This window comes from Heloderma suspectum, chromosome 6 (genome assembly GCF_057233095.1).
Source record: "Heloderma suspectum isolate Gila_16-S chromosome 6, 16-S_ref, whole genome shotgun sequence".
NCBI lineage: Eukaryota > Metazoa > Chordata > Lepidosauria > Squamata > Helodermatidae > Heloderma > Heloderma suspectum.
Window position 1 is genome coordinate 96186011 of NC_139463.1, and position 16249 is coordinate 96202259.

The 16249-nt window shown below is 46.0% G+C and overlaps 1 protein-coding gene across 8 annotated transcripts in view; it reads left to right on the plus strand.

Moving 5' to 3' along the window:
• Positions 1 to 660: 660 nt before the first annotated feature.
• GREP1 (glycine rich extracellular protein 1) overlaps positions 661 to 16249 on the plus strand; it is a 38166-nt gene continuing 22577 nt past the window's right edge. For 3 of the 8 annotated variants that reach the window (XM_084805242.1, XM_084805245.1, XM_084805244.1), the window contains exons 1-4: positions 733 to 844; positions 11380 to 11436; positions 12714 to 12767; positions 14966 to 15010. In XM_084805242.1, the coding sequence (XP_084661368.1) occupies positions 778 to 844; positions 11380 to 11436; positions 12714 to 12767; positions 14966 to 15010 (223 nt within the window). In that variant the 5' untranslated portion in view covers positions 733 to 777. Of the gene's footprint in view, positions 845 to 11379; positions 11437 to 12713; positions 12768 to 14965; positions 15011 to 16249 lie in introns of all 8 variants that reach the window. The other 5 variants (XM_084805239.1, XM_084805240.1, XM_084805241.1 and 2 more) reach the window with 5 other exon arrangements.

Genomic DNA, 16249 nt, shown 5'->3' on the forward strand with positions numbered 1-16249 from the left:
AATAAAGTAGAAGCAGTGATGGGGAAACAGAGAGTTACAAGTAGAAGACTCTGTCTAGACCCCCTGTAAAATTCCATGAAAGAGGCAAGGTGATGGCGTGATAAAAGTTTCATCTGGAAGTACCCCCCCCCCCCGACCCAAGCTTTATGGCGGAATAAGAATTTGAACCTTAGAGTTTGCAAAGCATTTATGGATTGGTTTATAGGGGTCTATAGCACCCTTCAATGGAAATTTCCAGGGCAGTTTACAAGATTAAAAATAATAAAACATCCCCCCCCAAAAGGGGGGTAATCCACTAATAAAACAGCAATAAACCCACAATTAAAAGCAGCATAAAAACCAGATCAAATCATGTAAACATTTTTCAAAGTAATTGTTATTTAATTTGCATGTTGCATTAAAGGAAAGTGTCATGCTTCATGAAGATGATTCAGAAGAGGCACCAATATATATCTGGGTGCAAGACTGAGAAAATGTACACACAGAGGGGTGAGAGGATGTGACTGACAACATTAGCAGCAAATATGGATATGAGGATGTGAACAAATGTGTTTTGTGACTGTGTGTGTTGCAGCATCTGTGCCCCATACCCCTGTCTTGGGGTTCTCCTCAAAGCCCATTGGGTACAGTAAAGAAGGTGTGGCCTAGTTTCCCAATGAGGAGGGAAGGTGGGAAGTGGGCGGAGCATGAGCAGGGCATAAAAGGGGCTGCCCCCCACCCATTCTTAGCATTGTGTGGCACCCAGAGGCTTTGAGAAGTGAGTGCAGACGCTTCACAATGGCCAACTTGAATCTTTGCACCTTGCTGCTGCTCTTGTGCCTGGCTAGGGGCAGCCTGCAGGGAGGTAAGTCTGCCGACGGAGATGAAAAAGGGGACAAAGTTTGTGTGTAGGCATGAACAGAGGATTCAATTCTTGTGGTGTTATCTGAGGGATTGAACAACTTGCCCATGACGAAAGTAATATGTGACTGGGGCTTAAAGAAAAAGATGAGTAATAGAAGTTTATAAAATTAAAAACAGAATCAGAACTCAATGTCTTTCTCCTTTCTGTATTTTTGGGTATCAGCCGCTTAGTTTGTTATGATTTTGTCTGTTGTTGATTTCTTCTATCCAATGCTGGATGTGATGTTAGTGAGTCTCTGCATTTTGTGGAAGATGAAAAGAAAGAACACAATGCACTCTTACAAACTGAGCCTGCAAGGAACGGTATATAATAAAATAAAAACTTGGGAGATGAGAACACACAGGAAATTGGATATAGCGCATGCGGAAACCAAGTGATGAATGCCAATCTCTCATTTGCCACTGGGCTTGCACTTGAGTAGTGCAAACCTGGTGTTAAATTTCATCAACCCCAGTGTGTTCACTGAACATCCCAAGAGACAGGGATGGAAGGATGTAAATGAAGGGGCTGCATGAATGGATAGGTTATGAAGCATATAAGTAAGGGAACTATTGCTCACCAGTGGTAGTGGTGGCATCAGGGCATATGACAGGGCCCCCAGAACGAGCAGGAGAGCCCCCAAATGCAGCAGGGCTGGCTTACCACATTTTGAAGGAAGCAGAGCAATAAACATTCCCATCTCAAGGTGTGTGTGTGTAGGCGGGGGAGTGATCCTGTAAGACATTGGGCCAGTTTAGAAGGTCACAACAAGCCAATGTGGCTTAAACAAGCCACGGTGGCTTGTTGTGACCGTGCGAACCGAGTCTGTCCAGAGTCTAAAATTACCTAATTGTATCACTGCTTTGAATTCTAGATAAATCTTCTAGGTGTTGCAAATTTACAAAGCACGCAACATGCTCAGGTTTTGAGCATAAACATACAGAAGCATTTTCATGGACAAAATCTACCTGTGCCTCCAAACTAAACGACATCCGCTTCTGATGGTTAGAAATTCTGACGATTAAGGGTGCTGATTTCTCTTTCTGGCTTGGAGCAACTGAAGAGCAAATTTTCTTCGGGTTATTTTTTTCCCCCTATTCTTAATTTTTAGACAAGGTAGGTGGGGTTGTACTTGCCATGTGAATGTAAAATCTACATTGGCTGCGAAGTATGTTGAACAAAAATTGCAGGTAGTCATGTTGGTGTATGGGGGTGGGGGGAATCCAAAAGTAACAGTAGGTTAATAACTTTACTGGGGCCAACGTTCAAGTTCATCAAAACTCTTCATCAGGGTGGATGCTAAGTGGTGGGGGAACCCAAAAAGCAGGGGATGGAGAGAAAAGGATGTTGTAGGGCAATATTTAGAAACTCTAGTCTTCAGATTAAAAGTCTAACAGAGCCATCCCATACTAATACTTCATTTACATCCAGTTGGTGGTCTTCACTACATGTTGTCGTGTAGGGGCCTTTAGGTTGGTGGAAGACTGGAGCAATGCACACCACATCCTATAGTCTCTCAGCTGTCATATCTTGGGTGTATCCTTTGGCTGCAATCCTATGCACATCTACCTAGAAGTAAACTCCACTGACCACCATAGAACTTACTTTTGTGTAAATGTGCATAGGACTGTGCTCTTAAATGGAAGTGGGGGAGATATAATGTGGATGTACAGTGCAATCCTATTCATGTTTACTCAGATGTAAATCCCACTGTTTTCAATAGGACTTTCCCCCAGGTAAGCATGCATAGGATTATAACCTTCATTAGGTTAGGTCGTGCTGGAGCAAAAAGATACATTGAGTCAGATCCAGACTCAGTTGTGCTTGGAGTAGACTGACTGAAATCAATGGGACAAGTAAGTCATGACTAACTTATGTCCTATTTATTTCAGTGGGTCTGCTCTAAGGATGATTCAGTGCAACAAAGCACAGCAATATAATCAAACAGTTTAAAAAGAAGTGTAAAACACAAAAAATGCAGTAACCAGGGAGAAGCATCTGAAAACAATTTAAGACAGTGATGCAATTACTCAGGAGAGTCAATACATTAAGGCTGCAAGTATACACACTTACCTGGAAGTAAGTTCTCGTCCATTTCAATGGAGCTTACTTCTGAGAAGACATGCATAGGATTGCACTACTTGACTTCATTACAATAGACCAGGAGGAGAAGCTAAAAGCTGCTTAAATAGCAGTGCACTGAGCAAGGAACTCTACTAGGAGTGCATTGAGTAGGAGGCTGGATTAGATGGAGTTCCAACCCTCTGAGGTCCCTTCCAGCCCTAAAATTCCATGATTCCATGATTCAGTGCAATTGACCAGGGAGAGGCAATTGCAAAAGTCAATGGAATCTTCTGCCACCAAAGGCTCTAGTGAACAGACTTCACCTGGTACCTAAAAACAACAGTGAAGGCACTAGGGAACATCCCATCAATGGGCCACCACTAAAGACCCTAGAGAAAAGACCTACCTGCCCAAGCTCTGAAGGCCTCAAATGAAGAGCGGAGGAGGTGGTTCTTCAGGTACCCTGGTCCTTAGCTCCTGATCTGTAGTGAAGCTCAGACATAATGGAGATCACTGCCTCCCCTGGTCTGTCTACCACAGAGATGTCACTTGCCATTGGCGCCCTTACCAGGCCTATCTCCCAGTTAGGGAAAGATCCAGGTAGGGCTGCCTACTGAAACCCTGCAGAGCCACTGCCAGTCGGTGGAGGCCAGGCTTGCCCAGCTTGGTGCCCTCCAGATGTGTTGGACTGCAACTCCCATAATTCTCAGGCTGGCTGGGAATTATGGGAGCTGCAGTACATCTGGAGAGCACCAGGTTGGGGATGGCTGGTCTGGGCAATACTTCAGCTAGAGGGTCTGTCTCTCTGGAGGCTGGTGGCTCTGATGTCACTGGGGTGGTCAATCCGCTCCAGGTTTCAGTCAGAACTCTGAAGGAGCTATCCAAGGTGCTTCCACATCTTGGATAGCTCCTTTAGAGTCCTTTAGAGTTCTAGTTCTGACTGAAACCCGGAGTGGATTCATTGCCCCACTGATATTGCAACCACCAGCCTCCACTCCTACGTTGCTAAATCTACAGATGGTTTAAAGTAGGGATAGGCAACCCGTGGCCTTTGGACTGTAGCCCTCGGCCTAATATCAAAAGCCCTCCACAGCTGATCAGTTCAGCTCTCTGACAAGAGCAATCTGTCTGTTCTCCCGCCCATGCCCCTGCCTTGGTGCTCCCATCCCAGCAACCCACTAGGTTGCTAGGGGGAGAGGGCAGGGGGAGAAAGACAGGAGAGAGAGGAGAGTGAGGAGGTAAGTCGACAAGATGAGTCTCTGGTCTGATGAAAGAACAATTCCTGCAGTCGCCGCACCTCAAAAAGGATATTGCCGAGCTGGAAAAGGTCCAGAAAAGGCCAATCCAAATGGACAAATCCAAATCCTGATTCCACCCACCCACCCTGGCAGCTGCGAGCCAGTTGACGTCAGGGGCATCTCCCCTCCTTGTTCTTCCTCTCTTCCTGCTGTGTCTCCTCCCCGCATAGAGAATGGGACCCAAGCAGCTCGTCATCCCCGCTGCTATCTGGGGATGTGAGGAGGCGGGCGTTGGGACTCCCCTGCATGGGGCAAGAGCATTCGCCTTCTGCAGCGCAGCCGAAGCCCAATGGCCAGGCCAGCCTGCATCGCAGATCGGAGATAGCTGCGGGGATGATCTCTGACCGTCAGGGGGCGTGGCTTACAGCCTAAGCCCCGCCCCCTGGTGGAACCCCAAGAGGCTGCACGGCCGATTAGGCCTGCAGGCTAGAGGATCGGCACCCCTGGCGTAGAGTAAAAGGCAAGATAGGGGGTTATAAAATTACTAGCAAATTGCCCATAATATTTTCATTTTCTTTATCTGTTACATTTTTATCCTACCCTACCTCCAAGGGGCCCAAGGCAGTATACGTGGTGCCCGCATGCAGCCACTTTTATCCTTACAACAGTGATGGGAAACCTCTTTCAGCCCGAGGGCTGGATCCAATTTCAGAGGAGCTTTTTTTGGGGGGGGCTGCATTCCAGTGTTGGGCAGGGCCAAAGGCGAAAGGGGGCAGGGCCAAAATACGAAACATACCAGCATGTTTGAGCAGAAAGCTCTTCTTGCCAGTATAAGCCCTAAGAGAGGCATTTCAACCTTTTAGAAGTGGGGGGAAACTCCACAAAAGCTGGGAAACCACCAAACAATCGGTGGTTGGGCGAAAGAGGATAGGGCCAGAGGAAGGGGGCTTAGCCTTCCAGGGAGCCCCAGACTGGGACACCCAGTGGGCCGGGTTTGGTCCCTGGGCCTGATGTTCTGCACCTCTGCCTTACAACAACCCTGTAAGCTTGTTTAGGCCGAGGATGAGAGTGAATGCACTAGTGGAGGCTGTGGCTCTGATGTCAGTGGGGCAGCAAATCCGCTCCGGGTTTCAGTCAGAAGCAGTCAGAACTCTAAAGGAGCTCCTTTAGAGTTCTGACTGGTTCTGACTGAAACCCAGAATGAATTTACCGCCCCACTGACATTAGAGCCACCAGCCTCCACTGGACTGGCCCAAGATCACCTTCCCTAACCTGGTGCCCTCCTAATATGTCAGACTGCACCTCCCATCATCCCAGCCAGCATGGCCAGGTGTATAAAGCAATGGACAGGGCAGAAATATTGGGTAGAGACACATTTTTCTGACTCTCTCGTAATTCTAAAGCTGGTGCCATCTAATGAAGCCAAATGATTCAAGAGAGAGAAAAGGATGGACTTCTTCACGCAGTGCATAGTCAACTTAGGAAATTTGCTACCACAAGATGTAGTGAAGGCCACCAACTTGAATGGCTTTAAAAGGGTATTAGCAAATAAATGGAGGATAAAGCTATCAGTGGCTACTAGTCCTGATGGCTATAGGCTACCTCCAATATCAGAGGCAGTAAGCTTCTGAATACCAGTTTATTTATTTTATTTGACCTACCCCAGTTGCTGGGGGACACAAGCAGGAGGGTGCTATTACCCTCACGTCCTGTTCATGGGCTTTCCATAGGCAACTGGCTGGCCCCTGCAGGAACTGAATGCTGCACTGGATAGACCTTTGGTCTGATCCAGCATGGCTGTTATTATGTCAGGGCCTGGGGTATGAGGGCACATGCTGCCACCAGCCACCTCACTGAAGCTAAGCTGGTCTGTGTCTGGTCAGCGCCTGGATGGGAGACCACCTAAGAACTTCACAATAACTGCCTTGAGTTCCATGATGGAAGAAAAGCGGGATATAAATATACCAGTTGAAATGTCCTTGTGAATATATGCATGTGAGAGAACCGGGAATTCTATTCCATGTTAAAAATCGAAGTATGTAGCTTTATGAATGTACCTGAAGTTGCTTTCATTCCTCTTTCCTCCCCATTCCCTTTTACTTTCATATTGTGTCCATTAGATTGTAATTTGAGGACAGAGGCTCTTATTTTTGAATCTTAGAAAATAGTGCTTAAAATATAATAAGAATAGTAGCAGATGTAATAATAGGAGTAGTAGTAATAATAATGTTAGTACATGTGAGGTCAGAAATTACCGTGGTGTTTGTTGTGAATTCCAGGTTAATTAATAAAGGGACAGCAATTTTGTGATCATGCAATTTTGTGATCACCATTAAAAAGTAGGAAAATCTGTGTAGTGCTGAGGGTCAGGAGGCTGCAAGCCACATTTTTCCCCTGGCTATGGGAGAGTAGTCCCATCACCCAGCTTGCCTTGCATTCCCCCCCCCCCATTAAATCCGTCTTTGGACCCTGATCTGTCCAAATAGTCCAGCCTGGGTAGAGATTGGGAATTCACACACACTCTCCTGTGCAGCATCTCTGTCTGGCACAAATATGCCACATTCCTTCAGTGCCCTTGCCAACCCTGCCCACACAAAGGCCTCCTTAATGCCCTCATGGGGGGTGGGAGGAGGTGGAGGGGTTGACACCCCCTTGCGAAGCCACCAAGGCAGGGAGGCAGGCCAGCTTCCTGCGCCAGGAGTCAGGGCGGGTTACAGGTGAGCCAGCGGGCTAAAATGTCTCTCTGCTGAGATTAAATAATCCTTTGGCATCAGGGTCTGGAGCTTTGAAAGGAGCTTTGTGGAAAGACCTAGACTTGCCCCCATTGGGCCTGACACGACAGAATGATGGGTGTTTTCCACCAGGCGTGAGAGTAGAAAGACTCTTGGCAACAAAAACAATAAAGAGTCCTGTGGCACGCTGAAGGATAACAGATTTATTGTGGGTAAAAGACCTTGAGGACCACAGCCCCCTTCTAATATCTACCAACCAAGGATAACGTTTCATTCAACTGGTATAGTGGGCTCTAGTAATCCATGAGAGTTTATGTCACCATAAATCTCTTAGTCTCTAAGGCAGCCTTTCCCAACCTTGGGCTGCCAGATGTTGTTGGACTGCAACTCCCATCATCCCCAGCCAGCATGGCCTATGATTAGGGATGATGGAAGTTCAAATCCAACAACCTCTGAGGTTGGGAATGGCTGCCAAAGGAGTCACAAGGCTACATTTTGTTATTATATCACAACCATCTAACACAGCTATCCCTCTGGAAATTTTGTTGTTGTTGTTCAGTCGTTCAGTCGTGTCCGACTCTTCGTGACCCCATGGACCATAGCACGCCAGGCCTTCCTGTCCTGCGCTCTCTCCTGGAGCGTGCTCAAGTCCATATTCATTGCATCAGTGATGCTATCTAGCCATCTCATCCTCTGCCGTTCCCTTCTCCTTTTGCCTTCAGTCTTTCCCAGCATCAGGGTCTTTTCCAGAGAGTTTTGTGTGCGTGAACTAAGAATCCAAGAAAGACATCATAAGGCAACCTGTTTCACGTAACAATCTATTGTTTTATAATTAAATATTATATCTATAATTGATACAGTCAGGGCCAGAAATATTGGGACAAGGATAACTGTTTTGGCAGTTGGCCTCTGTATACCACCACATTGAAGTTGAAAGGAAACACACCCAGATGGGAGCGAAGTCAGGACTTTCAGCTGTAATTCAAGGGGTTTGACAAAAGTGGGGCACCACCCATTCAGGAAGTACAGCCAGTGGCATACACACACACCCCATTGTTGGTGGCTCATAAGTAATGGAACAAACCAACATAATTTCAAACTTAAGGATCGCCTTCAATACCTGGATGAAAATCCTTTGCAGTCAATGACTGCCTGAGGTCTGGAACGCATGGACATGACGAAATGCTGAGTTTCCTCCCTCGAGATGCTTTGCCAGGCCTTTACTGAAGCTGCCTTCAGCTGCTGCTTGTTTGTGGGTCTTTCTGCCTTCAGTCTTGTCTTCAATAAGTGAAAAGCATGCTCTATTGGGTGGAGATCAGGTGACTGACTTGGCCATTGAGGAACATCCCACTTCTTTGCCTTGAGAAACTCTTGGGTAGCTTTTGCTGTATGTTTTGGGTCATTATCCATCTGTAATATGAAGCGGCGTCCTACCAGTTTAGCAGCATTCGGCTGAATCTGAGCAGAAAGTATAGCCCTATACACTTCAGAATTCATCCTGCTGCTTTTATCAGCAGTCAGGTCATCAATAAACACCAGGGACCCAGCTCCATTGGCAGCCATACATGCCTATGCCATAACACTGCCTCCACCATGTTTGACAGATAATGTGGTATGCATTGGATCATGAGCTGTTCCTTTCCTTCTCCATACTTTTCTTCCCATCATTCTGGTACAAGTTAATCTTGGTTTCGTCAGTCCAAAGACCAGAACTGGGCAGGCTTTTTAAGGTGTTTTCTGGCAAAGGCTAATCTGGCCTGTCTGTTCTTAAGCATTACCAGTGGTTTGCACCTTGTTGTGAAGCCTCTGTATTTACATTCATAAAGCCGTCTCTTGACTGTAGATGTTGACAATGACATGCCTACCTCCTCAAGAGCGTTCTTGACCTGGCTAGATGTTGTGAAAGGGTTCCTCTTCACCATGAGCAGAATTCTGTAGTTATCCACTTTAGTTGGCTTCCGTGGTCTTCCAGGCCTTTTGCTGTTGCTGAGCTTGCTAGTTAAGTCCTTCTTTTTCAGGATGTTCCAAACTGTTGTGTTGGCCACTCCCAATGTTTTTGCTATCTCTCTGATGGGTTTATTTTGTTTTCTCAGCCTAATGATGGCCTCCTTCACTCGCATGGACACCTCTTTGGACCTCATGTTCGGAGTTCCAGTGAACAGCTACCAAATGCAAATATAACACTCAGAACCACCTCTAGTCCTTTTATCTGCTTGATTGGTCATGGGGTGCCCAGGAAACAGGCCACACCTGGCCATGCAGCTGCTTGTCAGCCATTCGTTCCATTACTTATGAGCCACCAACAATAGGGGTGTGTGTATTCCACTGGCTGTACTTCCTGAATGGGTAGTGTCCCACTTTTGTCAAACCCCTTGAATTACAGCTGAAAGTCCTGACTTCGCTCCCATCTGGTTGTGTTTCCTTTCAACTCCAATGTGGTGGTGTACAGAGGCCAACTGCCAAAACAGTTATCCTTGTTCCAATATTTCTGGCCCTGACTGTATATACTATACCTATAACCTATATCTATGGTGGGCACATATGCATCACCATCAGGAGGAAATACATCACCAAAGAAGAGGGCAAAAGATGGCTTTGCATATGCTAATTTATACGTATAGTCGCACATTTAGAAATAATTACTATAATTTAAAATAGACGTTTAAATTAAAAATAATTTAGTTATAATTTAAATTAAATAGAATAATTTAGATAGAATTGAAATAGAAATACAATACATCCAGGTGACCTGTGTGCTTGCTCAGTCGCCAGGTAATAAATGTCGATGGGCAACTTCAGGGCTCCTGGGCTCTCCCTGCATAGAGTTCTGTATCTTGAAACCAGACTTGGACAGGGCAATCGTTCAAACAGAGGATGCATTCAAGCAGAGGACTCTCCCCTTTAAAGAGGGACACAAGGCCACCCTACCTATATCCCAGAGGCTGGGTGGAGGGGTGAATCTGTTAAACACACTCACATGCCTGTCTGTTTGTCTGTCTGTTTGTCTATCAGTCTATCATTTTAGAGAATAGTTAACATAAAATACAAAAACACTATACTATCCTTGACTTGCAAAATCTCATCAAAAAGATAAAACAAATTTGCTTTCACAGTGTTCTCCTCCACAAAAGTTGATTAGATGTTATCTGAATGTTAAAATATTTGCCCTATACATTCACCAAACATCTGATATCTGCATTTGACCTCCAATACTTTTTGACTACGTCATTTGATATTCAGTACTTTATTTCATTTAAATATTTAATATTGGATTGCTGGCATGTACTGGTGGTATTTGATTGTACTGGGTAGATAACATGCAATGGGATGTGGTGTCTGATAGCTGGCAGCTTTTATGCGATTTTGCTTATGATGTCTCCTGAAGGCAAAACCATCAAAAAGTTGAAAGCATTCCACAGTTTCAAATTCTGAGGTGAACAGTTTCACATTCAAAATTTGTCTGAATTTCATATTTAAAAAATGTGCCTTTGACATTTTCATTCACCCCCCCCACATTTTTAATGTTTCTGCTCCTAACTTTTGCATTAATAAGTTGCTTATTCTGACATGTCACATGAAGAGGATCCCTTTATGTAAATTAACTTACTCCTCAATACCTTTTTCTAACCCAATTTGGGCAGTGGAGGCTGGTGGCTCCGGTATCATTGGGGCTTTGAATCCGTTCTGGATTTCTCTAAAGGAGATATATAAGGTGCTTGACCCAATCCCAAAAATGGGTTCAGCACCTTGGATAGCACCTTTAAAGTTCTGACTGTTTCTCACTGAAACCCAGAGTGGATGCACAGCCCCACTGACATTGGAGCCACCAGCCTCCACTGAATTTGAGTAATTCAGGTGTACAATCATCAAAATAGGATATTCCTACTTTTTTCATGCACAGTTATGAGTGAATAAGCTGGCCACTTATGCATGGCCAAAAGAAGAGGAAACGCATCACCCAAAAAAGGGATAAAAAGAGGACGCAGAGTTGCATAAAATGTGCATACACTAATTTATAGAGAAGCAAATCTAAAAATAATTTCTATAATGTAAATAGAAATACAGTACATCTCACCCCAGTGGGGAAGACTGCGACCAGGTGACTTGTGTGCCTTGCTCAGTCTGCTATCGAGGTGCTATTGATGGGCACCTTCAAGGCCAATCTCTTCCTTGTGATAGTCCGTGATCTTTATAACGGACGTGGGCTGTATGGCCCTTCAAATAGAGGATGCTTTCAAACAGAGAACAGTCTCTGACAGCCACCAAATAGAGGACTGTCTTCTATAAAGTAGGGCACTTGGCCACCCTATGAGTAAAATGGGGATTGCAATCCCATTTAGTGACTGACAAAACAGTATTTGGGGCTGATAGCTCTACATTAGTTCAAATGAGGTAGAAAGAGTGTGATTTTTAGTTCATGTGGCTCCAATCTCACTCACCTATTCTTGTGGCCCCGTTTCAGGAGTGAAACCACAAGCAAATGGTCGGCGGGGTCTTTACCTCCCATCCCTGGTAAGAGGTAAGTATCCTGTGTCATCCCCCCCACCCCCGCCGACATGCACACACACTCACAGAAATACAGTGGGGTTGCTACTTGGTCAACGGGCATTCTTTTGTCTTCAAAGCCAACCTCAATGGGTGACTTTAAAGCTGCATACATCAACATTAAATTAGTTTGTGTGCACACGCAGTGACTGGATTCGCACAACACGCTAACCCATACTCAGTGGTTGAGTGTGGGTTGTTGTTGAACTGTAAGTTGTTTGTTGAACCGTGCATTAGTGTGTTCTCTGAACTCAGGACATTTTCCACAGAGTGGCTTGTTAACCATGCAGTGTGGCTTATTTTCTCAAACAAGCCATCTTGAGAACCCATGATTTATTGTTAGGGTGTTTAGGGTGGTTAACAAGCCACACTGCATGGTTAACCAGCCAACCTGTGGAAAATGTCCTGGGTTCAGACAACAAGCTAACCAATGGTTCAACGAACAACTCACAGTTCAACAACAACCCACATTCAACCACTGAGTGTGGGTTAGCATGTTGTATGAACAGCCCCAGCGGTGAATTGGTAATGATGCCTTTGGAAGAGAATGCTGAGGCAGTGCAGAGGTAAGACTACAGCCCTGCACAGAGTCCGTGCTGGAAATTGGCCCCAGACCACCAGAAGTTTCCCACGCCTGTGTTAAATGCTTAGATCACTCTGACTAGGTTCAGACAACATGCTAACCCAGGGTTCAACAACAACCCAGACTCAATCACTGAGTGTGAGTTAGTGTGTTGTGCAAAACCAGTCAGAGTGATCCAAGTAGTTAACCATTTAACATGGGGGTGGGAAACTTCTGGCAGTCCATGGGGCCAGTTTCCAGCACCTGGACTCTGCTGGGGGCCTCCCTCCTGCCTCTGCACTGCTTAGAGCAGTAAAAACCCAACAGTTGCAGCAAGCCGCTATAGAGTTTCAAAACGGCTACACTTAGCTTGAAAATAAGCTGAATTTGGCACTTCTGAGTCTCTGTAGTGGTTTGCTGTCGAATTTTGGCAGCAAACCACCAATTGTTTTGTCACTGCACCGTGAAATTTCAGTAGCCTGGGGGCTGCAGCAGGGGTGGCCGTGGCCACACTCCAGGCCATGAGGGGCTGCATGTTGCCCATCCCTGATTTAACAGATGTCACCTGTAATTTGCCCTCTCTTTCAAGCGGCTTCCCTCATTTCACCCACCCTGCCCTATAGCTCTGTTCCGTACCCAAGACAAGGTTGAGTTCAACCACTGTGGTCTGTATGTATCCCATTCTTTAGGTGGAGCTGGGGTGCAGCCAGGAGCTGGACTGGGACCTGCAGGAGCCAAGGCCGGTAAGTCAGGGGTGGGGGGGTCCTTTCATTTAAAAAAGCTGGAGAAATTAATATTATTTCCCCCCGCTCCAATCAGTAGAACGTGCTCGCTCAAGAACTATGATTGGCCCCCATCCTGTCCTTTAGAAAGAGCGTGAAGATGCATCTCTTCCATTTAGCCTTTTAACATGTGTTAATTTAATGTTGTTACTGTTTTTAATGTTCTTGCTTTTATTGTTTTAAGGTTTAATGTTTTAAATGGTTGTATACCGCCTGGAAGGCTTTTTAGCATAAAAATAATAAAAAATAAATTCCTAAATAAATTCCTATCTTGGCATTTGCTAGTGATTGTCATGCAGTACTTAAGAGAGAACTGCTAGATTGCCTTTTTGACAACGTAAATAGAATTTTCAGTTTGGCTCTTTTATCAGCCTAGTGGTGTAATAGCTGACAACAGCAAGGTGTTATATGCTGCTTCTGAAATATGCTTAGGTGAGGTGTCTGGCATTGGCATATTTCCTGTACCAAAGGGCCAAGACATTTTGCTGTCAAGGCAAAAGAATAAAATCCCCCCCCCCCCGCATTCCACATACAGAACACGAGTGAAACATCAGGGACAGCTGATTCTTACTTCAGCACTGTCGATGTGATGGTAGGCCATCATTCACCACACCTGAGGACAGCAAAGTAGCTTAGGCGGTGCAGGTAGGGTACATAGCACCCACAGCTCTGTCCTCCAACAACTCCTTGCTGCACCCCCCCAAGATAGCTGCCACCTGAGGTAGCTGCCTCACTTTCCCTAATGGCAGGGCCAGCCCTGAAGGAGTCATAGGTGTGGAGTGAGTATGGAGAACAACTCTTTCTGGGCCCTTGAGGCTTGAATGGTAGCAGGGGTCTTGAGTCACACACATCTGTCTGTCTGTCTGTCTGTCTGTCTGTCTATCTATCTATCTATCTATCTATCTATCTATCTATCTATCTAATCTCCTATGCCTTGTTTACAAGAGACAGCCTGGGGCTACCTAGATAGACATGGCAGGGCAGTGCAGAAAAGTGGCTGGGTTACTTTTTTTTTAAGACTGGGTTACTGGCATCTTGGCAGTAATAGGGGATTTGGACTGAGGCCTCCAGGAGGGGTGAGCAGAGCCGGCCAGAGTTACTTTGCTGCCTAAGGTGAAAGACAAGATGGCGCCCCTCCCCTCCATTCCACATTCAGAAGCCAACCAGACTAGCAGTTGAATTTTACTTCAGTACTGGCAACAGGACAGCATCGCCCACTGTAACCTGAGGGCAGGAGGCTAGTTTAGTGTGGGGTAGGTCACATGGCACATAGAGCTCTATCCGCTCACACCTCACCACCTCTCCTTGCCCCCCAGTATTTACTGCCTCAGGTGGCTGCCTCACTGTGCCTTATGTAAAGACCAGCCATGGGGGGTGAGCCACCCCACTACCCTGGAAACGCCAGTAGTGAGCCCCCTGGGCCTTCTTCCCTTTTTGAGGCCCCGGCGAATTTGTGGAAATTTCCCAGCTGCCTTCAGGACACACCAAACCTAGGCGTGGTGGAAGTAGAAATATGTCCATTGAAAATGCGATGGGCCTCAGCTAGTTCACTGTAATCAGTCCAGAAAGCTGGCATGTCATCTCCAACTGACTTATCAGCATACAAAACAGTCCGTCAAAAACCAAATCCTGTTGGTTGACAATGCTGTGGCACAATCTATCAATCGCAATGCAGTCGTGTGTTGTTGTCCCTTTTCCAATTATCTACCTTTTGTTTTAATTATTTTATTTTGCCATTGCCTAGCTCTTTTAAAATGGCCAAACAGAAAATAATATTTACATTTTCAAAATTAAAACGGCCAATTATGGGGGGGAACCGGTATTCTTCCTGTTTTGATACCACCTTTCCTTCAAGGAACTCAGGGGCGTTGTACACAGGATGATCCCTTGCCGACAATTTACCTTTACAACAGCCCTGTGAGGTAGGTTAGGCTGAGAGATGGTTGTGACTGGCCCAGAGTCACCCAGTGAGCTTCATGGTGGAATGAGGGTTTGAACCCGGGTCTCATTGTTCCATACTGTAATGTGACATATGGAAACTCTGAAAAGCAAATGACTATGTCTAAATAATTCGCGGTACATCCCGATCTATAATTGTCATTCCATTATTATCCCCCACCCCTGTCTTCTGCTGCCATCTCTGCTTTCTATCCCCACAGGGAAATATCCTGCTTATGGGGCCCAAAGACTGCCAACCGGACTGCGTGAGTTTAGCTTTGCTGCTAAAATAAATTGCAGCTGAGTAAAAAAAAAAAAAAATTTAAACATGTCAATCCGTGTGCCCAAAGCTGACTGAAACAGAAATGTTTTCCTTTGCCTCCTAAATCCTTGCAAGACCCAAGGCCTCATCTACACACATGGTGGCAGAATGAGGTGGCAGAGACCTGAGGTGGCAGAATGGAGTGTACCATTTCGGGTGGCAGGTGGATCATCACCTTTTTGAATGCTCCCCCTACATGACAAACATCCTGCAAGGAGAAAGCAAGGAGTGGAAAGAACCAGAACCTTTCCTGCTTATGTGCTTGGGTGTTGTTGTCCTTTGTACTTGTAGGGAAGTGTGTGATTTGGATCCAGATTTAGTCAGAGTAGACCCATTGAAATCACTGGGACTTAAATTAGTCCTGAGTAAAGTAAATCCCATTGATTTCAGTGGGTCTAAGTATGACTAAGGGAGCAATCCTATGACCACTAGACACTGTCTAGAGGGCCATAGGATATGCTCTTTTCCGGGAACTGACCTCTCCCCACATCCACGCTGCCTCCTAGGCAGCGCAGAGAAGCCCCATCCTCTGTGCTTGGAAGAGGAGTGCAGAGTGACTAAAAAGGGGCAGGGCTGGGGGCGTTCTGGGGCGGAGAGAGCGGAGCTGCATGTACGACACATCCTCTCCCAGTCGGTCCCCCATGGCTAGACAGCTGAAAATGGCTATCTAGCAGAAAATAGCAGGGCAGGAGAGGTGCGGAGGGAACGATTCCCCCACCCCCGTGCCTCTCCTGCCTTGCTTTGGATAGGCGGTCGCCTCCGAGTTCAGAGGCAGCCGCCTATCTTGATAGGATTGCGCCCTAAATCTGGATCCAACCCCATGTCTGCATATTCCCACACTGGTAGTGAAACAGTCTGTTCAACCACCGCATTCTGATAGCAAACAGAGCCCAGGCCTGTCTAGGCAAGGAGTTGAAGGATGCCACCACTTTAGTTATTTGTTAGATTTTTCATCCCTCCCTTCCTCCGAGTAGCTCAGGAGCATCATACTTGAGTGGGGATTTGAACCCAGAGCTCCTCCTCCCCTATTTAAAAAGTTAAATAGAACACCCTAACCACTACACTACAATGGCTCTCAATGGAGGCGAACCTATTCCGGCATCTCTACTAGCACGTATATCACAACCAGTTTAGCGACATGGAGAGATGGGATGCAATGTTTCGAGATGTCTTTTTAGATACA